Below are 25,062 nucleotides of genomic sequence, written 5' to 3'. Positions count from 1 at the left end.
TATGACCGCGTATGGTATTCCGATCTCCTCTTCAAGCTCCAAACCTTTGCTCTTCCCATTAACTACGTCCGTCTGATCGGGGCCCTTCTCTCCCACTGTCCTTCCTACGTCACCATCCATAACACGGATTCCTACACCTTTTTTCCCTCCGCCGGTGTGCCCCAAGGCTCCGTCCTCTCCCCCCTTCTGTACCTTTTGTATACGACGGACATGCCGCCGCCGTCACCTCCCGTCCACCTTCTCCAGTTTGCCGATGACACCGCCTTCCTTGCCCTCGCCCCCACCCTGCAGCATTCCCAACACCTTCTCCAATCCCATCTTGACCGGTTCACTGCTTGGTGCAACCAGTGGTTGTTCAAGGTCAATCCCTCCTAAACCCAGGCGATCATTGTAGGCAAAACCACCCCTTCCTTCCGCCTCCTTGATTTCTATCTAACCATCTATGGCCGTCCTATCGCCCTCACCCCCACCCTTAAGTACCTGTACGTCACCCTCGACCATCGCCTCTCCTGGACCCCCCATCTCCGGACAATCCAAGCCAAGGCACGCTCTCCTCAAGCTCCTTTCCGGTCGTACGTGGGATCTGGACCCCTCCACCATCCTCCACACCTATAAATCTATCATCCGCCCTATCCTCTGTTACGCCCATCCTGCCTGGATCTCCGCCCCCCTACCTTTTACAAAGCCCTTCAGATCCTTGAATGCCATGCTCTCCGCCTCGCCTATCGCATCCGTCTACCCTCCCCCACGCAGATCCTGTACGACCTCATTCCATTCCCCCACCTCCTCCTTTTCCTTGAAAGGATACAGATCCTCTACACCTCCCGTAAACTCGATCCTCCTCACCCGCTTGTCTCCCCCATCCTCTCCCACCCCCGCCCACTGCCGCACCTATATTCCCATGTCCCACCTGCTCTCCATCTCTCCACCATCCTTATCCTCTCCCAAGGTGGCTTCCTCCAGCTCCCCCTCCCTGATGATGCCCTCCTCCCCTCCATCTACTTTGATCCTCCCTCCCTGTTCCTGTGTTTGTTCCTTTGGGCACCCTCTCTCCCTTCTCTCCCCCTTCCCTCCCTCCTCCATTTCTCCCCATCCTCCCCTGGGCTTCCCCTCCCCTGTCCCTCTACTCCTCCTCCCAACTCCTCAGCCATTGGCATCTTTCTTCTCCCCTCTCCCTCCCCCCTCACCCTCCTTCCCCTCTTGGCAGGTCCCCACACTCGTACACGCTACGTGGACATTCGCGCGCCGGAGATAATCGCCATTAGTGTCTTGTGTGTCCCGTCATGTTTAGTGTTCAGTGTTCACCGTCACACTCCATCGTTCACCTGTGCCATCGACATCTTCAGGGTTTGTGCGACATGTCAACAGTTTGTAGTGTGGATTGTCTTCAAGTGTGAACGGCTCCGTGTTTGTATTTATGTGTCTACTGTTTTATTACCCACCGTTATGTAGCTTATGTGTATTCTTTCTGTTGTTTTCTCATTGTCTATTCTGTGGCTGAAGAGCGGCGTAGAATGCTGCTGACAGCCTGCTTGTTGTACAGGTTTTAAAATAACGATAAAGAAAAAAAAAATCGGCCAACTCTCATTTTGTTGGCATCTCATTTTTGCCTATTTTCTTATGTGCTTATTTGCTTAGCTCTTATTCGTTTATGGCTCATGTTATTGTACTCTCTCAGCCATTCTGATTGTTTTGATTTACTCCCAATTGAGAAGTGCTCATTTTAGCATTTCACTTTTGCATATTTTTCATTTTGCTAATAATATACTCCTCAGCTTTTTACAGTTGAATTCCTTAACATAGTCTCATGTACTGTTTGTTCATTTCAGCCTGTTCATATTTTGATGTTCTTTAAATACTGTAATAATTATCGGAAGCATTTCTTCCCTTAAACTTGTGTAAAGTATTCTCGATGTAGGATTTGTTCTGTGACACAGGTGTAAGGTTTTGAATATAAATTATATACGAAACTGTGCTTTAAAAGGAATTTATTTTTTCAGTTTGTACTACATCAGACGACAATTTTGTGATATGAGGGAGAAATTTGAGGGGCGAACCCATGGTAATAGACTTAAGTGATCCACTTTAAAAATAAAAGTTTGTGTGACACTGAAAGACGTGATACTGTAGGGACTGAAAATATGGAGGAATAGAACTTGAATAAAAGGAAGTAGAGAGCAGGAGAATGAGAAGTATGAAGAAGAAAAGGAGGTAAAACGCACATGAAGAAAAGGAACGGAGGTTAAGAAGAAGGGAGAAGGGGAAACGCAAACAACGAAAACCACAAGTAAGTGGGATGTAAAGCGGAAGCAAATGGGGAGGATTAAGTGGTTGAAGAAGGAGAGGAGGAAAAAGGAAAGAAGATTAGGGTTTTGCTTCTGGTGATATGGGATCCGCCTTAAAGTAAACAAAATAAAAAAGATTAGGGTTCAAAATCCCATTGACGATGCGCTTACATGAGACAGATGAGAAGCTCTGTTAGGCATTTGTATCAAACGACTTCGGGAAACTACGAAAACCTAAATCACGATAGCCGGACATAAATTTTAATCAGGGCGGAAGCGGTTTAAGCAGAGAGGCTGCGTACGCACGTGAGAGTGCCGCAGCGGCCGTAGACGTCGACCTGGCCGGGCAGCAGCTGCTGCAGGCGGCGGACGTAGTCCCAGCGGTGGTTGCCGCTGCGGGCGCAGTTGGAGCCCATGATGACGGCGAGGCGCGTCCGCGGCTCCGGGGGCTGCCAGCCGCGGCCGCCGTCCGCAGGCAACGCCAGCGTGCGCCCGTACGGCACCGGCACGTCAGAGTCCATCCTGTGCCGGCGAAAACGCCAGTTACGAATACAACTATCAAGTCTAAAGGCCGTAAATTCAACTAAATACCTAGGAATTATAATTACGAACAACTTAAATTGGAAAGAACACACAGAAAATATTGTGGGGAAAGCAAACCAAGGACTGCGTTTTGCTGGTAGAATACCTAGATAATGTAACAGGTCTGCTAAAGAGACTGCCTACATTACGCTTGTCCGTCCTCTTATGAAGTACTGCTGCGCGGCCTGGGATCCCTACCAGATAAGATTGATGGAAAAAATGGACAAAGTTCAAAGAAGAGCTGCGCGTTTTGTATTATCCCGATATAGGGGAGAGAGTATCACGGACATGATACAGGATTCGGCGTGGACAACATGAAAACAAAAGCGGCGGCATCTTCTCACGAAATTTCAATCTCCAACTTTCTCCTCCGAATGTGAAAATATTTTGTTGACACCGACCTGCGTAGGGAGAAACAATCACCACGATAAAATAAGGGAAATCAGAGCTCGTACGGAAAGATGTAGGTGTTCGCTTTTTCCGGGCGCTGTTCAGTTTTGAAATAATAGAGAATTACTGTCAAGGTGGTTCTGCCAGGCACTTAAATGTGGTTTGCAGAGTATCCATGTAAATGTACGTGATCTGCGCACACGCACACACCGCAGTACAGGATAATCCGACTGTACGGCAGAAGGTTTCTAATGAACAACTGAAAATTGTTTCTAACACATGGTGAGAAGAAAATAAATAGGGTGGAAACTTTAAAATCAAATAAAACCCTTTCTCCAGTCTGTAATGCATAAAATTTGGTTTAAAGAAACCGAATTACGTCGAATGTGATCTTCAAAAATTCAAAAATAAACACACATTTACGTCACTGATCTATTATTTCCAGTGATTTAACTCTTTCGTGGTTAAATTTAATTTTACGTCTGTTTGAAAACTAAAAGGTCAAAAATTCTCTTTTGTTATGGTCAATAATGCACTTCCAATCTGAAACATTTTTATAGTTGACCGGTACTGAAAATCGGACGACGTGGAACACATGTGGCTCACGAACGTAACCAGGTCCATGTTTTCATGTGAAAGTAGGATATTCAAAATTACATATTTACAATATCAAAAATCTTGGCCACAGTATATTTATTCTCGCGACAGAGAAAATCACGAAATAGCTCACAAATTTCCAACTTAAGACTTCAAAATGGCTTTGACATATCACGTACCGATGTTTTCCACATTCTAGCAACTTTTCCAGGGCATGTACATCACATTAATACAAGTTACGTACAAAGAATTAGAATCACTGATGAATACAGTAATGCTCAAAACAATTTCTAAGATGTATAAGAAAACAAATTAGTTTTCAGACAGTCTAGGATCGAAGAAGATGATGATTTGATTTCACTTTTGAGAAAGAGACGAACAGAACTAGCTATTCGTACAAACACATGCAGCCGCATTTGATCCCTCACACTCTGCTATATATCGACCCTATGGCCCATAGTATTATTGTGCAAGTCACGAAAGCTTCCCGGCACAGGGCAGCTTTAAACAGATATGGGATATAGACGTCCCAACAGCCAAAAGTTCGTATTACTGTATGGGAACATACAGGGAGTGCATTAAAATATGGAAACACTAAAAAAACAACACATTACCATGCCTAACACGGTGTACCCCATCAAAACAGATACGACTTGCCTTGGCTCAAATTCAAATGGCTCTAAGCACTATGGGACAACATCTGAGGCCATCAGTCCCCTAGACTTAGAACTCCTTATACCTAACTAACCTAAGGACATCACACACATCCATGCACGAGGCAGGATTCGAACCCGTGACCATGGCAGCAGCGCGGTTCCGGACTGAAGCGCCTAGAACCACTCGGCCACAGCGGCAGGCACTTGTCTTGGAATGGATACATGCAGGTGCTGTATGGTTTTCAAGTGAATCTTATATCGCTAGTCTTGCAAAACACTGGCAAGTTCAGGAAACGAAGGTAGAGGCAGATCGATCACATACCCTATTCTCCAAAATAGACCACAGAGGCTCAATAAATTGAGATCTGGTGACTGGTGGGCAGGGGAAATGTGAAAATTCATCCTCGTGTTTTAAAACCAGTCCCGGACGATGCGAGATGTGTGAACAGGGGCCCTGTAACCTTGGAACACAGCATTGCCACTGGAAAACAAACATAGTACAATCGGATGGACCTGACCATCCAAAATAGTCATATAATCCTTGACGGTAACGCGACATTGCACGGTAACCATGGGGTCCATGGAATAGCACGTTATGGCTGCCCCAATCATCACCGACCACCAGCGATGTTTCAGTCTTGTCAGCAAGCAGTCTGAATCGTAGGCTTGGGACGGCGTACGCCAGACGTAAAATCGACCAGAAGCTGGAAGCAGCAAGAAACGAGACTCATTCAACCAAACGACTACCTTCCATTGCTCCAAGGGCCAGGTTTTATGGTATCGGCACCATGTTTTCATGGTACGGGCATTTGAATGACTGATCTTTGGTTTTGGAATTGCAGCTCACCTTGCGATTCCTTTCTTCAGGACCTCTCTTCGCGTTGTTTTGGTGCTGGCAGGGTTCGCGAGTGCTACATTCACTTCTGCAGTGACTTTTGCAGCGGTCGTCCTCTTATTTTTCGTCACAAACCTCTTCAATGATCATCTGTCACGAACACTCAACAGACACTTTCATCTGCGCTGTGACTTAGCAGTTGACAGTTTTTCGCTTTCCCTGTATGTGGTATAAATTTACGACACGGTGCCCCTGGAAACACCAGACGCTTCGACTACCTTGGTTAGGGAAGCACTCCCCATACGGTCGCCAACAACTTGCCACCGTTCGAATTCAGTTAACTCCGACGTAACGCACACACAACTACGCCGAACACTGTTATGACCGCTGATGACACTTTAACGTATTGCGGGCACTGCACATGTGGTGTCCGTGGTCAAATACAACAGCGCCACCTGCAGACTCGTATAGCATCTGCACTTATGTTCAAGTGGGTATTTCTTGTCTAACCCCGGTACGTGTCTTATCAATAACGAAAGGATCATGAAGCACTTCACAATCAAGTGCACATAATCTCCACAGTGTTATTTTCATTTCAAAGCTGCTTACTTATAGCAACAAAGTTCATATTGCGGGCAACCATAGCTGTAAGAATACATTCTTGTTAAACAAAACCGCAGCAGCTGTTGAATAATCCTTCATTAGTACAACCGGTTACGCAACAGTAAAGTTACATCATCAAGAACATGTGAGTAGAAAAAAATAGATCGGAGGAATTTTTTTAAAAAAATTGACTAAAGCCCAGTGAAATCAATATGTATCTTCATTGACGGTTAGATACTTAACATAGGGAGTAAACTCGCAAGAGAATCGGATAGGCAAAAAGTGAAATACTCAAATTAATATCATTTACAGCGAAACGTAGACTTTGTTGAATGTCTCCAATACTTTCAGACGAGTTGTATTAAATTGTCCTTTAAAAGGAGTGATAGTGAAAATAAGAGTGGCGGAATGAAGGAGACGGCCAAGGAAACGGTCAAGGTAAATATCTCAATCCTGGAATGAAATCTGGAGAAAAATATAACAGAATTATATCAATCGGATTAACAACTGTATCGGCCATAGAAAATACCTCAATCCTTAAATGAAATCTGAAGAATAATATTACAAAATTATATCAATCGGATCGAGAACGGTATTGACTATAGCTTATATCACTCCAGTACTTCTGTAATATAGTGCATTTCATAGCCCTACACAATGCAATAGGCTTTCAAGACACTTTAGTTTATATCACTCTAGTACCCTTACAGTACTGCCAATTTCATAGTCCTACACAATACCATAGTTATTTTATTCAGGTGAGCATGATGCACCAGACTTTCTCGAGCCATATTCATTCATTGATCCGGTTGATGCTATTCTCCATGTTTCTTGACGCATTTACCGTAACTGCCTCCTTAATTTCAAGCACTCTTATTTTTACGACCACTCCTTCTCAAGGACTTTTTAATACAACATGACAGACTGATCTGGGCGTCCAGTCATCTCTACATGTCGCTGTAAGTGATTTTAGTTTCTGCTGACTGCCTACCCGATTCTCTTGAGATTTATTGTCCATTTCGTATATTTAGCATCTAATTTTTCCCGAGGGCATGCAGCTTTACTGTATGGTTAAATGGTGATGGCGTCCTCTTGGGTAACATATTCCGGAGGTAAAATAGTCCCCCATTCGGATCTCCGGGCGGGGACTACTCAGGAGGACGTCGTTATCAGGAGAAAGAAAACTGACGTTCTCCGTGTTGGAGCGTGGAATGTCAGATCCCTTAATCGGGCAGGTAGGTTAGAAAATTTAAAAAGGAAAATGGATAGGTTAAAGTTAGATATAGTGGGAATTAGTGAAGTTCGGTGGCAGGAGGAACAAGACTTTTGGTCAGGCGAATACAGGTTTATAAATACAAAATTAAATAGGGGTAATGCAGGAGTGGGTTTAATAATGAATAAAAAAAAAGGAGTGCGGGTAAGCTACTACAAACAGCATATTGAACGCATTATTGTGGCCAAGATAGACACGAAGCCCATGCCTACCACAGTAGTACAAGTTTATATGCCAACTAGCTCTGCAGATGATGAAGAAATTGATGAAATGTATGATGAGATAAAAGAAATTATTCAGGTAGTGAAGGGGGACGAAAATTTAATAGTCATGGGTGACTTGAATTCGAGAGTAGGAAAAGGGAGAGAAGGAAACATAGTAGGTGAATATAGATTGGGGGAAAGAAATGAAAGAGGAAGCCGTCTGGTAGAATTTTGCACAGAGCATAACTTAATCATAGCTAACACTTGGTTCAAGAATCATAAAAGGAGGTTGTATACATGGAAGAAGTCTGGAGATACTGACAGGTTTCAGATAGATTATATAATGGTAAGACAGAGATTTAGGAACCAGGTTTTAAATTGGAAGACATTTCCTGGGGCAGATGTGGGCTCTGACCACCATCTATTGGTTATGAACTGTAGATTAAAACTGAAGAAACTGCAAAAAGGTGAGAATTTAAGGAGATGGGACCTGTATAAACTGACTAAACCAGAGGTTGAAGAGAGTTTCAGGGAGAGCATAAGGGAACAATTGACAGGAATGGGGGAAACAAATAGTGTAGAAGAAGAATGGGTAGCTTTGAGGGATGAAGTAGTGAATGCAACAGAAGATAAAGTAGGTAAAAAGGCGAAGGCTGCTAGGAATCCTTAGGTAACAGAAGAAATATTGAACTTAATTGATGAAAGGAGAAAATATAAAAATGCAGTAAATGAAGCAGGCAAAACGGAATACAAATGTCTCAAAAATGAGATCGACAGGAAGTGCAAAATAGCTAAGCAGGCATGGCTGGAGGACAAATGTAAGGATGTAGGGGCTTATCTCACTAGTGGTAAGATAGATACTGCCTACAGGAAAATTAAAGAGACCTTTGGAGAAAAGAGAACCACTTGCATGAATATCAAGAGCTCAGATGGAAACCCAGTTCTAAGCAAAGAAGGGAATGCAGGAAGCTGGAAGGAGTATATAGAGGGTCTATACGAGGGTGATGTACTTGAGGACAATATTACGGAAATGGAAGAGGATGTAGATGAAGATGAAACGGGAGATATGATACTGCGTGAAGAGTTTGACAGAGCACTGAAAGACCTGAGTCGAAACAAGGCCCCCGGAGTAGACAATATTCCATTGGAACTACTGACGGCCGTGGGAGAGCCAGTCCTGAGAAAACTCTACCATATGGTGAGCAAGCTATATGAGACAGGCGAAATACCCTCAGACTTCAAGAAGAATATAATAATTCCAATCCCAAAGAAAGCAGGTGTTGACAGATGCGAAAATTACCAAACTATCAGTTTAATAAGTCACGGCTGCAAAATACTAACGCGAATTCTTTACAGACGAATGGAAAAACTAGAGAAGCCGACCTTGGGGACGATCAGTTTGGATTCCGTACAAATATTGGAACACGTGAGGCAATACTGACCCTACGACTTATCTTAGAAGCTAGATTAAGGAAAGGCAAACCTAAGTTTCTAGCATTTGTAGTCTTAGAGAAAGCTTTTGACAATGTTGACTGGAATACTCTCTTTCAAATTCTGAAGGTGGAAGGGATAAAATACAGGGAGCGAAAGGCTATTTACAATTTGTACAGAAACCAGATGGCAGTTATAAGAGTCGAGGGACATGAAAGGGAAGCAGTGGTTGGGAAGGGAGTGAGACAGGGTTGTAGCCTCTCCTCGATGTTATTCAATGTGTATATTGAGCAAGCAGTAAAGCAAACACAAGAAAAATTCGGAGTAGGTATTAAATCCATGGAGAAGAAATAAAAACTTTGAGCTTCGCCGATGACATGGTAATTCTGTCAGAGACAGCAAAGGACTTGGAAGAGCAGTTGAATGGAATGGACAGTGTCTTGAAAGGAGGGTATAAGATGAACATCAACAAAAGCAAAACGAGGATAATGGAATGTAGTCGACTTAAGTCGAGGGATGCTGAGGGAATTAGATTAGGAAATGAAACACTCAAAGTAGTAAAGTAGTTTTGCTATTTGGGGAGCAAAATAACATGATGGTCGAAGTAGAGAGGATATAAAATGTAGACAGGCAATGGCAAGGAAAGCGTTTCTGAAGAAGAGAAATTTGTTAACATCGAGTATTGAGTTAAGTGTCAGGAAGTCGTTTCTGAAAGTATTTGTGTGGAGTGTAGCATGTATGGAAGTGAAACATGGACGATAAATAGTTTGGACAAGAAGAGAATAGAAGCTTTTGAAATGTGGTGCTACAGAAGAATGCTGAAGATTGGATGCGTAGATCACATAACTAAGGAGGAGGTATTGAATAGAATTGGGGGGAAGAGAAATTTGTGGCACAACTTGACTAGAAGAAGGGATCGGTTGGTAGGACATGTTCTGAGGCATCAAGGGATCACCAATTTAATATTGGAGGGCAGCGTGGAGGGTAAAAATCGTAGAGGGAGACCAAGAGATGAATACACTAAACAGATTCAGAAGGATGTAGGTTGCAGTAGTTACTGGGAGATGAAGAAGCTTGCACAGGATAGAGTAGCATGGAGAGCTGCATCAAACCAGTCTCAGGACTGAAGACCACAACAACAACAACAACAACAACAACAGTATCTAAATATCAATGGAGTTACGTATTGATTTCAATGGATCCCTTGTCCAATTTTTTTTAAATTTTTCTCCAGTCTCTATCTCCCCAGTCAGATATACCTGCTGATGGAACTTTACTGTTGCGGAACCGGCTGTACCGATACAGGAATACTCAAAAGTTGCTGTAGTTTGGTTTTACAATGTTAACGAATAATTTTCCTCCGAAAAAACAGACATATCAGTGCACCCCCAACCCTCCACATACACACGTAACGTGGGGCCCGTAGGATGTGCTATATGTGTAAGTAAACCGCCTCTGGTTAACAGTAACATATGAAACCAATACACTACTCCCCTCCCCCTCCTCCTCCATACCAGTACCCAACCACTGAGTATCTTCATTCAGACGAATCTGCGACGCTCACTTTTGGTTCATCCTCGATATTGCTAAATTCAACAATAAAGAGGTCCTGCTGTCAGCGAAAACACACGGATATGGTTTTCTGGAATACAGGCAAAAATTTCTGTTAGTTTGTTAGAAAACTGCTTCTCCGCAGACGAAAGTTTTGTACGGATAGTTAAATTTCGTTACGCAGTTGATGCGAGATAGGAACATGATGTGGGGTGGTCACTTTTGGTCGATCGTCTACTTGCTTGCGCTGTACATTCCTTACATCTCATCTCAGAACCGCCGTCAAGGCCTTGGACGGACGCAGTGTTGTTAATTCGACAGTGCCGACAGTGCAGTGTGCCTTAGAGACTTCGAGACGTTCGTGTGTTCTACCTTGTTAAACAGGCTACAGATGGTATATCTACGACAATAGGCTCTAAACATTACCAAAAGACAAAAAAAAATCGCACATGGAAGAGCAGACAGCACAGAGACATTATGCATCTAATGCAATGTATTTTATTATCTAGAATAATTCCCCTACTAGTAGTTAGGTGTGCTCCTCCCCTGCACAGTTAGAGAAAAGTTAAAGACGTAAAATGCAAGGTCAAAGAAGGAAAATAATTGCTTCTATGTTGAACAGGCGTTTGTTCATTAAAATTTCATTCCTCACAGGAGATCAAAGGTACCGCCATCACAGTCTCTTTGTAACTTGGTTCTACGTTGTCCTTACGTTTCCTCGTTTGTGTAGCTTTTTCGCAAGAAGGACAACAGGACCATGGTTATCAGCAATATTCGTTTTGAAATTGACTGAAAGCTAATCTGGAACGCCCTATTGTCTTAACTTTATAGCAGTGACGTCATAAAACCCAACTACCGTACCAGAAGAAAATGACCCATTGATGCCATTTAATAGCTTTTGAAGTACTAGCTCGCTCCTTCAGGTCATCTGGATATAGGAAGGCGGCTGTTTGTCAAATGAATTCCTTCCATTTTTATTAATACAAATAGAGTGTGGTTAACAGGTGGCGTCCTGCCCACGCTGACTCTTTCCCACTGATGAAACTGACATAAAGTGTTAGAATATTTCGGTGCCTTGTGTGGTTTAATGTGGTTTCTCAGGACATACGCAGTATCCTTTTGTGGTCTGACCGGTATGTGCTAAATCTGCCGCATAGGTATGCCTGGGAAATACATACACCCGAAGAGAGATCACTTTACCTGATCAGGATTAAGTGTGTTGTACATCACAACCTAATGACTTATTTCTTCTTTTGGAGTATTCAGACGGTGCATTTTTAATCAAAAAACGATATGAGATTGAGTGATTAAATCTCCTTAAAATTACTAACGTCAGTTTATTAGGGACGTGTATGGGATAGGGGGAAATGTTTCTGAACTTCAGAATTGGTCCCAGTGCTGTCTTGTGTATGATTTACTTTCCCACAATTTTATCTGATAAATCGCTTATGTATATTTAGACATTAGTGGTCCTGTTACACTTCGTTTGGGTATGCGTATAACACACTGTATACTACAATCAAAAATTCATCAAGGCACTCGCATATCGCAGATCACTCGAATAAGTAAGTACGTCAAGTGATTTACAGAAAGCACACGTTGCATCCGTTTCAAAAAGTTTAGCAGAAGCGCTCCATTATGTTAGAACATGTTCTGAGCTCAAACGTAATAACGTACCTCGAACTGAATGACCTACATGCTACCCAGCATCGATTCCGCAAACAATGGTCATGAGTAATCCAACCCCCACTTCTGCCATATGACATCCTGAAAGCCATGGAACACGGAAATTAGCTAAATGCAGTATGTCTTTCAATCCAAAAAGTATTAATCTCATTACCACGTCAACAATAATTTGTGAATGTACTGTCATATGGGATACCACACTAAATTTGTGACTCGACCTAGATTTTCTTGGTAGGGTGGACGCTATATATTAGGTTGGATCGAGCATCACTGCCAGACGTAGAAGTAATATCAGGCGTGTCCCAGTAAAGTGTGTTGGGACCCTTGCTGTTCATGTTATAATGACCTTGCAAATAATAGTAACTACATAAATTTTGCAGGTGACACTGTTATTTGTAATGAAATGCCATCTGAAAAAATACAAAGAAATTCTGGTCATATTTAAGGGCTGTCAGTGACTCTAAATTTAGTTTCCAGACACTCATAGATAACACAGGAACTGAAATCGAGAGTGTTAAGACAAAAGAAGAAAAGTTAAGCCCTGTTTTTTAATGTTATTTTAGAAAAGATAACAGAGGCATATTGCCCCATTCTGATTCTCACGTTACTGTCAATATGAGTGATACAGATATCAGTTTCAGTGGTGTTGAGAAACATTTGAAATCAATAAATGTGATCAAAATTGCAGGACCCAATGGAATATCTGTCAGATTCCATATAGAACTCGCGACTGAGTTTAACCATCATATACCGCAGCTCCCTCAACCAAAAAACCTGAGCCCAGTAGTAGACAGATCGTACACGTCTACGAGGAGGGTAGCAGAAGTGGTCCACAAAACTGCTGTCTAACGCCCTTGAAGGCCATCTCTTGTAGGATCTTAGAAAATATTCTGAGATCAAAGGTAATGTATCTCGAACAGAATGCCCTCCTCCATGCACCGACCATATGAAACTCAACCCTCATATTTCTCACATGGCATCCTGAAAGCCATTTGTCTTCAAGTTTTAAGGGCTTTCGGCTGCTGAAGTTGTTTTATTGTGTGCTTGTATTAACTATGCTTGTGCTTAAACATATTTGATGTGTTATAGGTAGCTTCTTTATTCTATCACAAAAGCCTTGAAACTATAAGTGGCTACGCGGAGGACGTGGCGCAAGCTCTAGTAAACAGAGGTGGTTCGTTGCGAACACATTGCAACAGGGACCTTCACTTTGTACAGCACTGCTTGCAAGGCCGCTTGTTCTGGAAATTGCAATTGTAAATCTTGTATTTTGTTTCCTTTAAAGAACATTTTTTAAATATTGAAGGTTTATTTTTTCAAGTTCATGAATCATCATTAAGTTTTCCGAATTTAATTGGCTGAGGAATTTACTTAAGCACCTTAAGGATTCTAACTGTGAATTTAGTAATTGCTTTTTATTGGAATTGTTTTTAATTGAATCCATTTGGATCGAAATTATTATCTTCTGTTATGAAATGTAGACGTCTGGTATTTTAAAAGAAAAGGTTAAAGCTGACTCCACGCTCTGTTTTTTTAAATATTAAAATAAATTTGTTGAAATTAGAGAGCGCCACTCCACCACGTAGCTCCCTATCAGATCAGTTTGGATGAGGTGATAACGTTGGAGGAATGTTTCATTGAAGATGAAGGTGTGAACTTGGCGTTGCAAGAAGGTGTGCAGGTGTGCATACATAATTGTTTGTTTGTTAAAAGGAGATGGATATTATGGAACAGGACGCAATACTACTCCAACGCCATTAAGATGTTTAGGCAGCGGAGAGAACAGGGAACAGTTTAAACTAGGGTCTCGAAGTGGTAAACAACAAAATGTATCTGGTCGTGGGAATAGGAGGCTTGTATGTTTAGGTGTAACATGTCCTGGATGGAAAGGAGATTGACTGAAGGGTGTGTAATCTTTGGAAAGAGTGAATCATTGGCAAAACGATGATTATGAATCTAATTATGCCTTCAGCACTGAGATCTTGCCGGAGGGGACTGTTAGGATGGATGGGACTACCATGGGACGAATGGCTACAGACAATTCTGGTTTGTGGGCGGAGGCCTGGGTTTACTCTTAGAGGAATAGGTGGAATGGAAATGGTCGCAGGTGTTGCAGGCGTGAGAGGAGAAAAGATTGGGAGAATATTTTAGGGGGTGAGGGGTTCTGCAATGGGAGCAGTTTGGCGTATTTTAACAATCGGTGATGAGATGATTATACGAGTAGATTAGGTATTCTTGGCAATGGTAGGACCAGCATTTCGATGAGGATTTTGAAGGTTCAGCTGTATGAGGGCGGTAGTAAAACAGGGCTCCTATTTAAAAGAATCACTTTTGATTCAGAGAGCTTTAAAGATTTCGATGTGATGATGAGGGCTGCCTTCGGATTTTAGCACCTCACCTGCGGTCTCAGGTTTGACATATGTGGCTACAGCAGTGAGGGTGGGGAGATGGAGGGGAGGTCATGGTTACTTGTCATGGAGGATGCTGAGAGAAGCTGTTTGGGACCGAAGGTAACACATGAGAGTTTATGGAGGAGATTGGCGTGAATGTTGGGACTAGTGGATTTTATCAGGACCAAACGGTTCCTTGTGATTATTTACTGGATAGTACTGTTTGGGATGTATTTATTGTTTTCTCGAATTAAGGTTTTGGCGTTCTGAAATTCTTGTTCTGGGAGGGTGAGAATGGAGGTGTGAAACATAGGAAAAGGTAGAGAAGGAGTAGATACTGTATCCAAGTATTCAGTGTTACCGGTTTTTGTATGGGATTTTGGGGATGATGTTGGAGAAAAAGTCTATGTTTACTTTATAAGGCGTTTTGGTTAAAGTAGGATGGAAAGTGACTGGTTTCTATGGGCTGGGAGGTGGTGGAATGAGTTGGTATTAGAGGTTACCTGAAGACATTACAGTTCACTTGGAATAGTTTTGTGATGGCGTAGCTACAGTTGCTCCTTGGGTATTTACTCTTGCTAGGGTAGCAGTCGACTGTTAAAATGGTTCAAATGGCTCTGAGCACTATGGGACTTAACATCTGAGGTCATCAGTCCCATAGAACTTAGAACTACTTAAACCTAACTAACCTAAGGACATCACACACATCCATGCCCGAGGGAGGATTCGGACCTGCGACCGTAGCGGTCGCGCGGCTCCAGACTGTAGCGCCTAGAACCGCTCGGCCACTCTGGCCGGCCGACTGTTCTGAGGATGTTGCTATAGGGGCACATGTTGGCAGGGTATGGTATGCGGGGTAAGGGGGGATTTAGAGACTAGATGAAAGTATTAGTTGGGAGTTCAGCTGGAGAGTGGCAATTCTATGGAAGTGAAAGGATGAGCTTGAGGTTAGCGACGTGACGGACGGCACTGCTGGTCACCAGCAGGCTATAAGGACGCAAACATGATGAAAAGAGACGTCTGAGATGGAGATGAGTAGTCTGACATATAGACGAGAATGAGACGAAACGCAGCCACGGTGAGGATACCAACATATAGGTGAGCAGACGATGATTCAAAGCTGCGATGGAGACACGGACTTGTAGACGGGATGCGATAAACTAAGCAATGGAGAGTAGCTCCAGCCAGCCTAGGCGACAAATAAAGGACGAAAACGCACAGTAGCTATTTGCCTAAAATCTGAGAGCGGCTCTGGACACTCTAGGAAGAGATGATACGCGGGATACCATCCCACAATGTACTTATTAGCCTCTTGCACATTTGTAATTGAAGTTTGTCCTCATGCATTGTATTAATGAAGACAAATGTCAGAGTTGTAATGTAATGTGTACCACTAGCATCATTAAGACGGGTGTATGTCACACACGACATACACATAATGACCAGATAATAGTTAATTTGGGTCCGACACTAATATGGTACAGGATTTTATTACAATTATGACTTTTACCCCCACAAGTGCAATGGCTGCAAACAATCTTCAAGGCAACATGTGCAAGAGACTAGTATGGCATAATGTAACACCGCTGATTTTTGATAAGGGTGTTATCTACAAATGTCCACATACTTGAATAAGTCCCAAAGCCGAAATTGTAGAAAAGTGCAACTGTGGTGTCACCGCCAGACACCACACTTGCTAGGTGGTAGCTTAAATCGGCCGCGGTCCATTTAGTACATGTCGGACCCGCGTGTCGCCACTGTCTGATCGCAGACCGAGCGCCACCTCAAGGCAGGTCTCGAGATACGGGCTAGCACTCGCCCCAGTTGTACGACGACTTTGCTAGCGACTACACTGACGAAGCCTTCTCTCATTTGCCGAGAGACAGTTAGAATAGCCTTCAGCTAAGTCCATGGCTACGACCTAGCAAGGCGCCATTAGCCTTACATAGTTTGATAGTGATCGTATGAAATGTCTCATCAAGAACGTTGTATTCACATCAAAGAATAAAAGATAAGTATTTGAGGAGCTGCATACTTTTCTTATTAGAATTCACTACTTATCCTGTTCCAGAATTCACGGCCGTCTGCGTTAGATAGTGTGCATTTCGGCTGCCTCTATCTACAAGGTGTTGGCACATTTACCAACACATCACAACAAATACGTAAAATTGACAGATTGAGATGGTATACAATCTGCTGTGGCCTTCTCCATCAGACATCACGTCGCCTAGAGTATCAACAACCAAACTGACAGCCTTCAGCCACAGGTTGCCTGCATCGCAGGCACACCGAAGCACTACACAACCGACAGGTAATACTGATGAACAGCCACAACAACAACAACAACAACAACACAGAAAAGACACCAGCAGCCACCAGGGGCCACTACCGACCCACATAAACATAAGAAAGAGGTCGCTGCTGGTTCCGGAACTATTTTCACCCGTCAAATCACGTGATGGAAAATAGTTCCGAGGTACTCATCCGCCCAAGCGCTATAAAGGCCGGCGCTCGGCCGCACATGGGCAGTTCATCGACCGCCAGCAGACGTGGATACCTGCCGCCCCGGCAGCCCGGCTTGGATCTTCTCACTGATATGTGGATTAGGCATGGTATATCGGAGAAGTCTCTGGCGGAGATTAGTAGGAAATTATTTCAGTTGTTTTCTATATTATTCTTGTATGTAGTTGGGATTCGAAGACGGATCACTGCTTTGTGTTGGCGTTATACTTGGAGAATTTGTTTTGGTTAATTGAACAGTCCAATAAATTGTTTTCGGACTTCGATCGTTAGTTTCTTCTGCTTAAGCCGACATATCACAATCTTTGAAGGATTGGTTGTAGGTACAAGTTCAATAAAAGTTATATTACTGTTAATTTCATATCCGTCAATTTGCCGTAGTTTACAAGGTTGAAGTGTTACGAGCGCAGCGGGCGAGGTTAAGTCAGTGTTAAATAGAAATAACAGAGGAGAAAGACGCAATAGATGTGTGCCGAACCTGTACGTCATAGACCAGTTGAAGAGGCCGTCGAAGTCTGCGAGCTTGGTGCCCTTGCGCGCCTTGAGGAAGGTGTGCAGGGGGCTCTCATCGGTGAGGAAGACCCAGCGCTGGTGCGCGTGCTGCGGCCCCCTGGCGGGCAGCGCGGCCGGCGACTCCGTGCGGTGCAGGTGGAAGACCACCGCGTCGGCCGCCACCAGGTCCACATCCGCGTACGTCAGCCGGCAGTTGGACACGGCGCACCCCTCCCACGGCGACAGCCTGCGCAGCGAAGAGGACAGCTGCATTAAACACTAATACCACCCTACATTCATGTAAACCAGTAATACGAGCTGTGGCAATTAAACAATCGGACTGGTGCCACAATACATTTTATTGATCACCAGTACATTACAAAGTTTGTCAACTCCAGTGTACTCTCCTTACCGATTCTCTACAATGTTGAGTTCTCCATTGCTCAAGGCAGTGCTGGAAGTCCCGTTCTATCAGCGTGTTGACAACCTCCATCGCTTTTGTTTTCTCTGCTTCCACACTGTTGAATCCTGTCCCCTTAAACGCCAATTTGACCTTAGGAAATGAAAAGAGTCACAGGGCGAAGGGGGGGGGGGGTTCAAATGGCTCTGAGCACTATGGGACTTACCTGCTGAGGTCATCAGTCCCATAGAACTTAGAACTACTTAAACCTAACTAACCTAAGGACATCACACACATCCATGTCCGAGGCAGGATTCGAACCTGCGATCGTAGCGGTCGTGCGGTTTCAGACTGTAGCGCCTAGAACCGTTCGGGCAACCCGGCCGGCACAGAGGGGGGGCAGGTGGGCGAATACGACGTGTGATGCCGCATATTTCGTAAAGGACGCCTTTACAGGCAAGGCAGAATGGGCTGGCGCATTGTGTTATTGAAGCATCCAAGACTTTCCGTTCCACAAATCGAGCCGGCCGGAGTGGTCGAGCGGTTCTAGGCGCTTCAGTTCGGAAACGCGCGACCGCTATGGTCGCAGGTTCGAATCCTGCCTCGGGCATGGATGTGTGTGATGTCCTTAGGTTAATTAGGTTTAAGTAGTTCTAAGTTATAGGGGACTGATGACCTCAGCAGTTAAGTCCCATGGTGCTCAGAGCCATTTTTGAACCACAAGTCGAGTCTTTTTCCTTACTTGTTCACGAACAATTTTCGCGGACCCAGTGAACCTAAAAAAATAAAGATGGGCGCTTCCAATGCATCGCTTAAGACTTTGTTTCAGAATCGTAGTTAATAAAAACCTATGATTCACCACAAGTAATCACGCGGCGTAAAAATTCTGTATCATTATCAGTGTTGGTTAAAATGTGAGCACAATTGTCCATTTTCGATTCCTCTTTCTCTAGATTAAGAATTATTGGCACAATTTTTGCACAAACTTTGTGCATGCTGAATGGTTCATGCAAATCTGTTATATGTATGTATGAGTGTGGAAAGTACACGGTGTACTCTTAAATGAATGTGCAAAGGCTAGTAAGCTTCCTGTTAATTGGGTTCTTCGTACATTAAGTGTTGTGAAAGTTGTTCTTGTACGCTGATTGATATATACAAGACCAAATTTGTAACATTCGACATGTGTACGTCTGGGAACGTCTTTCCCCACGTAACACGAGACAAAATTTTTAAATGTGATAGACAATTCGCCAATATCAAACAGTCGATAATGGCCTAAGGCCGAAACTGGCCAGTAATGTAATTTATATGTATAGTGCATTAAAGGAATAAAACTGAAAGCCTACGGTGGTTAAAATGGTGCCATCATTTAGAGGGAAAAGATAGGAAAATAAGGAGACGAGACGTGAATAAAATGAAAGAAGCAGGGGTTGTTAAGAATTTCAGAGAGAGCGATAGAGAACGAAGGACTGAAACGGAGGAAAGGAATACGACAAAAGACTAAATGGCAACTTCGATAGATGAAATATTGAAGGCAGCACACGATTACAGGAGACAAGCTCTAGCAGAAATTCCTGTATAGTATAGAAGATATTGAATATAAATGATTGAAGGAGAAAATATAAAAATTCAGCAAATGAACCAGGCGAAAGGTAATACAGATGTGTAAAACAAGAGCACCAGCAGAGGCGACTGTAGGAGAATGCATGGATAGGGGGATTGTATACGCCACCTATAACAAATTAAAGGGACCTTCGAAGAAAAGAATAGCAGCTAAATGATGTAAAGAATTCGGATGACAAGCCACTACTGAATAAAGAAGAGAAAGCTGGAGGGTGGAAGAATTAATTAGAAATAACCTTGAAGCCATTATTGCAGAAAGGTAAACGGAAGATATGAAGATGAAATGGGAGATATGATCCTGCGAGAAGACTTAACAATCATCTGTGGGCGCTACATATACGGGCATGGCCATACGCACAAGATGCCTCTTTTTTTTCCATTGAGCCTCATCAGAACACCTTCGCAGACAATAAAACGGAGAAGAAACTTCGTCCGCGAGCAGCTGCGCCTCCTAGACCTTACGGACTACCTAAGTCCATAAGGAAGGAATGTCTCTTCGCCCGATTGTAAGCAACATTGGAGCACCAACATACGAATTAGCAAAACACCTGACGTCGATGCTCAGTCCCTTTGTGGGCAAATGTGAGCACCACATTAGAAACTCGGCGCATTTCGTCCAGCAGCTCCAGAACTTCCGACTGGCCCGAGAAGACCTCATGCTGAGCTTTGACGTGCTATCCCTCTTTACTGGGGTACCTATAAGAGACTCCCTAAGACTCGTAGGAGAAAAATTCGGACCAGCGGTAACGAAAGTTAGGAATTCGTGCTTACATAAACTTACTCTCTGTTCGACGGGAACTACTATGAAGAAACAGATGGAGTAGCGATAAGCTGTCCGCTATCACCAGTAGTGGCCAATATGTTTATGGAGGCTTTTGAAGAAGAATCTCTCGAGTCGCCAGTCTACAAACCCTCTTCCTTATTTCGATATGTAGATGAGATATTTGTAATTTGGTGGCACGGACGACATCGCCTTCAAGACTTGCTGCAGCATCTGACTTGCTGCACCAGAGTATCAAGTTCACAATGGAGGTAGAAGGAAACAACTAGCTTCCATTTCTAGATGCTCGTCAGGCGAAGACCAGATGCCACACTAAGACACAGTGTCTACCGTAAGCCGACACATTCAGATTTTTACTTGCATGCCTCCAGCTGTCATGCTTGTTCACAGTGAGAGGGAGTCCTGAGCACACTGGTGCACAAAGCACGCGAAGTCTCGGACCGTGACAGCCTAACAGCTGAATTGCAGCACTTACAGGCCGTGTTCCGCACGAACGGTTGTAACAACCGCCTTAAGACCGAAGAAGCCAATACCGCAGCCTTCCCAGGAAGAAGACAGGCCGGCTGTGACGGCGATTAAACCATACGTGGGGAACACATCGGCAAAGGTCGGAAGAATACTCCTAAAATACAATGTCAAGTGCGTGTTTCGCCCCCCATCCAAAACGAAGACGTTATTTGGATCAGTCAAGGACGACTTAGGATTCAGAAAACAGGGAGTTTCCCGCACCCTTTCCAGTGCCGGAAAATGTATGTAGGCCAGACCATCTGGACTGTACAGGAGAGATGCTGTGAACATAAATGCCATGAAGACAACGCACAGCCGACCAAGTCCGCCGTGGCAGAGTACTACATCTCACATGGACATGACATGAACTACGATGGCACAAAGCTATTACAGCAATAGAACACCTTCTGGGACGGTATCCTCAAAGAGGCAGTGGAGATCCGGCCGCATAACGAGCTAATAAGAAAGACAGCGGTTTCCAGTTATGCAAGGCCATGAGAATGATTAAAATACAGTGACAGTCTACACGGAAATCGCCGCGCGGGATTAGCCGAGCGGTCTAGGCGCTACAGTCATGTACTGTGCGGCTGGTCCCGGCAGAGGTTCGAGTCCTCCCTCGGGCATTGGTGTGTGTGTTTGTCCTTAGGATAATATAGATTAAGTAGTGTGTAAGCTTAGGGACTGATGACCTTAGCAGTTAAGTCCCATACGATTTCACACACATTTGAACACGGAAACTCGCCCCTGTCAGAACACCTGAAGAAGAAGACGCATTGTCACCATGGCGGTAGAGTTCCCCACGCGGCCATTGCCACGGAAGGACTGCTGCCCACGATCTGTCGCGGAGCGCCACGCTTCCTCCAAAACCCGGCGCAGCACTTCCCTCACCACCGGCAACGTACGCACGGAAGCGCTTAAGACGGAGGCGCGGGAGGGGGATAAAGATTACATAAAGTCGGCATCCATCAGAAATTAATCAGATTCCAATAACACCTGAAGTTGGCAAGAAGTTGGCTTGGCGAAATATCGCGCCTGTTGGACGACGTCATCCGGCTGAATACCACAGAAATTTTCAAGATTTCCGTGCGCCGGGAAACCTCAGATCACACATAAGATGCTTTTTAATTATAAATGTTATATTTCTTTCAAACCTTTATATGAAGTGCTACATTTTATCCACTAATATCGCAACATGGCATGGGGGTTCTTACTAACAACGAACATGTACTGTAACAAAAATTTTGAAGGGAGAAGAAGATATCAAAGTCAGTCGAAACCATTAGTCGAAAGTAAAAAAGAATTTATGCGATATTGGCTATAGGAAGTTCTTTTTTTACGAAGTAAAACAGATCGCTCCTTCTAATTTCTCATGTTGAGAAAACTCAATAACTGTGAGAAGAATTTAACACAGCACTGAAAGTCCTAAGCTGGAACAAGACGCCTGGAGTAGACGACATCCTTGGGAGAACTAATCAGACAAAATTATTCCACCAGGTATGGAAGATAGATGAGACAAGGGAAGAAGCCTCAGACTTCAATAAGAATGTAATAAATACAATTCCAAAAACATGCAGGTGCCGACATACACGGCCGGCAGGAGTGGCCGAGCGGTTCTAGGCGCTTCAGTCTGGAACCGCGCGACCTCTACGGTCGCAGGTTCGAATCCTGCCTCGGGCATGGATGTGTGTGATGTCCTTAGGTTAGTTAGGTTTAAGTAGTTCTAAGTTCTAGGGGACTGATGACCTCAGAAGTTAAGTCTCATAGTGCACAGAGCCATTTGAAACATTTTTTTTACATACACGAATGCCGCCGAACCATCACTTTAGTAAATCACAATTGCAAAATACTGATACGAATTATTCACAAATCGATTGGAAAATATGATATATCAGATTGGATTCCGCAGAAAAGCGGGGATACGCGAGATTATACTGATCCTACAACACATCTTAAAAGGTAGGCTAATCGTACGTTTATAGCATTTGTAGATTTTGAGGAATATTTTGGAATTCTGAAGGCAGCAGGGATAAAATACAAGGAGGGAAAAGTCATTTATGTGCAGAAACCAGACTGCAGTTATAACTGTCGACGGTCATAAAACAGAAGCAGAAGTTGAGAAGGGAGTGAGATGGGATTGCAGCATCTCCCCGGTGTTTTTCGATTTTTACGTTACGCAAGTAGTAAATGAAACGAAGGAGAAATTTGGAAACGGAGTTACAGCTCAAGGAGCAAATAAAAACTTTGGCGTTTGCTGCTGATATTATAATTCTGGCAGACACAGGACAAACTTGGAAGAGCAGCTGAACGATATGAACAGTGTCTTGAAAAGGGGTTGTAAGACGAACAGCAACAAGACTAAAACAAGGGTGATGGGATGCTGAGGGAATTTGATTAGGAAATGAGATTCCAAGAGCAATAAAAGAGTTTTGCGTTTGAGGGAGCAAAATAACCGTTGATGGGCGAAGCAGAGAGGATATAAAATGTAGACTGGCGACAGAAATAAAATCGTTTTTGGAAAACAGGTATTTATTACATCTAATATAAATTTTGATTTCAGGAAGACTTTTCTGGAGATATTTGTCTGGAATGTAGTCTTATATGGAATTATAACCCAAGATAAGCATTTCAGACGATAAGGGACTAAAAGCGACAGACGAATGCTGATGATTAAAGCGTATATCGAGTAACTAATAAGGAAGTATTGAATAGAAATGAGGGAAAAAGAAATTTACTTATTAAAAAAGGGATGTGGTTGATAGGACACATCCTATGGCATCGAGGATTAGTCAGTTTGGTAGTGGAGAGAGAAGAGTGGGATAAGAATAATTGTACAGGGAAAGCTAGGCATGAATACAGTAAACAATAATTTCTTAATTTACTGGATGACCGTTTTGGAAAGATAAAGCTTTCGTCTTCAGGTGCCGCCAGATAATTAGAGGAACATAAACGTGTAGCGGTCGGGCCAGTCAGTCATGGGAGAGTGGGTGGTTACACCCACGTCAAACAACAAACAAGCGCATGGGAGCGTAAGACTGGCAATCACAGCGCCCACCTTGACAACACGATGCGGAAGTGAATAGTGCAGATGGTCCAGACACATTTATATTTCCATTATTTAATAGCACCTGAACATGAAGCTTTATCCTTCCAAACCGGTCGCGGAATGAATGAAGAAATTACTAATGAAGTGGAATTCTACAAATATGTTCCACAGTTGTGGAAGTTCACTTGATCAAATATTTTGTACAGTACGTATGTTGAAATGGATGTAGGTTGCAGATCTTATTAGAAGATGGACAGGCTTGCACAGCACAGACTATAGCACCAGCCCAGTATTCAGGCTGAAGATCGCAACAAGAGCAACGTAAGTTACTCTGGACTCTGGTATGTATAGAAGGAAGTACCATGAATTTTCAGTATTGTAAATAAATTATATCATCTAACTCATGATATTAATGAAAAATACAATACTAGGGTAATGGTATAAACATTTACAATACTCATTGCTGAATAAGGAATGCCGTTTAGAGCTTGACGTTTCGTCGAGGACGAGGCCAGTACAGATACAACAGAAGCCTGCACAGGACAAAGACAGAGCAAGGAATCTATGGCTTCTTTTCTAGAAAAGCAAACCGATCGTTATATCATAACTGCTTCAGGCAAAAAATGCAGATCGGAATCTGTATCGCTGAACCGGGAATCAAACCCCAACCCTTACTGAGTATTTAGAACTGAGATGGTTCAAATGGCTCTGAGCACTATGGGACTTAAACATCTGAGGTCATCAGCCCCCTAGAACTTAGAACTACTTAAACCTAACTAAGCTAAAGACATCACAGACATCCATGCCCGAGGCAGGATTCGAACCTGCGACCGTAGCGGTCGCGCGGTTACAGACTGATGCGCCTAGAACCGCTCGGCCACAGAGGCCGGCAACAACTGAGACACCTAACTTGCTGCCTTACCTTGAGAATCACTTAAACCAGAGAATAACTATACAGACGCTTTTTCATTAAATGGCCATTCCTATTTGCTGCCAAAACATTGAGATATCGTCCTGGGCGACACATCATAACAGAAAATGATTTATTGCTCCCAAGTAAACATCCCAGGTACATCAAACAAACAAAAGTTTACTTATATGATGAATAACACAACACAACTTATTACAGACAAGTCTTGTGGATGATGAACAAAAATAAGCCCCGCTGGGTAAACACAGACAATCCTTCATCCCCTTGAAAGGAGAAAACCAGT

The 25,062-nt window shown here is 43.4% G+C and overlaps 1 protein-coding gene across 2 annotated transcripts in view; it reads right to left on the bottom strand.

The window, feature by feature from the left end:
- Window positions 1-25,062, bottom strand: part of LOC124595593 (alpha-(1,3)-fucosyltransferase 7-like) — a 333,813-nt gene that overhangs the window by 17,846 nt on the left and 290,905 nt on the right. For both annotated transcript variants that reach the window (XM_047134393.1, XM_047134392.1), the window contains exons 4-5: window positions 17,481-17,741; window positions 2,592-2,807 (exon numbers count right to left, since the gene is read on the bottom strand). In XM_047134393.1, the coding sequence (XP_046990349.1) occupies window positions 2,592-2,807; window positions 17,481-17,741 (477 nt within the window). The remainder of the gene's footprint in view (window positions 1-2,591; window positions 2,808-17,480; window positions 17,742-25,062) is intronic.

Source organism: Schistocerca americana, chromosome 2, assembly GCF_021461395.2.
Source record: "Schistocerca americana isolate TAMUIC-IGC-003095 chromosome 2, iqSchAmer2.1, whole genome shotgun sequence".
NCBI lineage: Eukaryota > Metazoa > Arthropoda > Insecta > Orthoptera > Acrididae > Schistocerca > Schistocerca americana.
The sequence above is the reverse complement of the archived record's forward strand: the minus strand, read 5'-3'. Positions and strand labels throughout refer to the sequence as shown.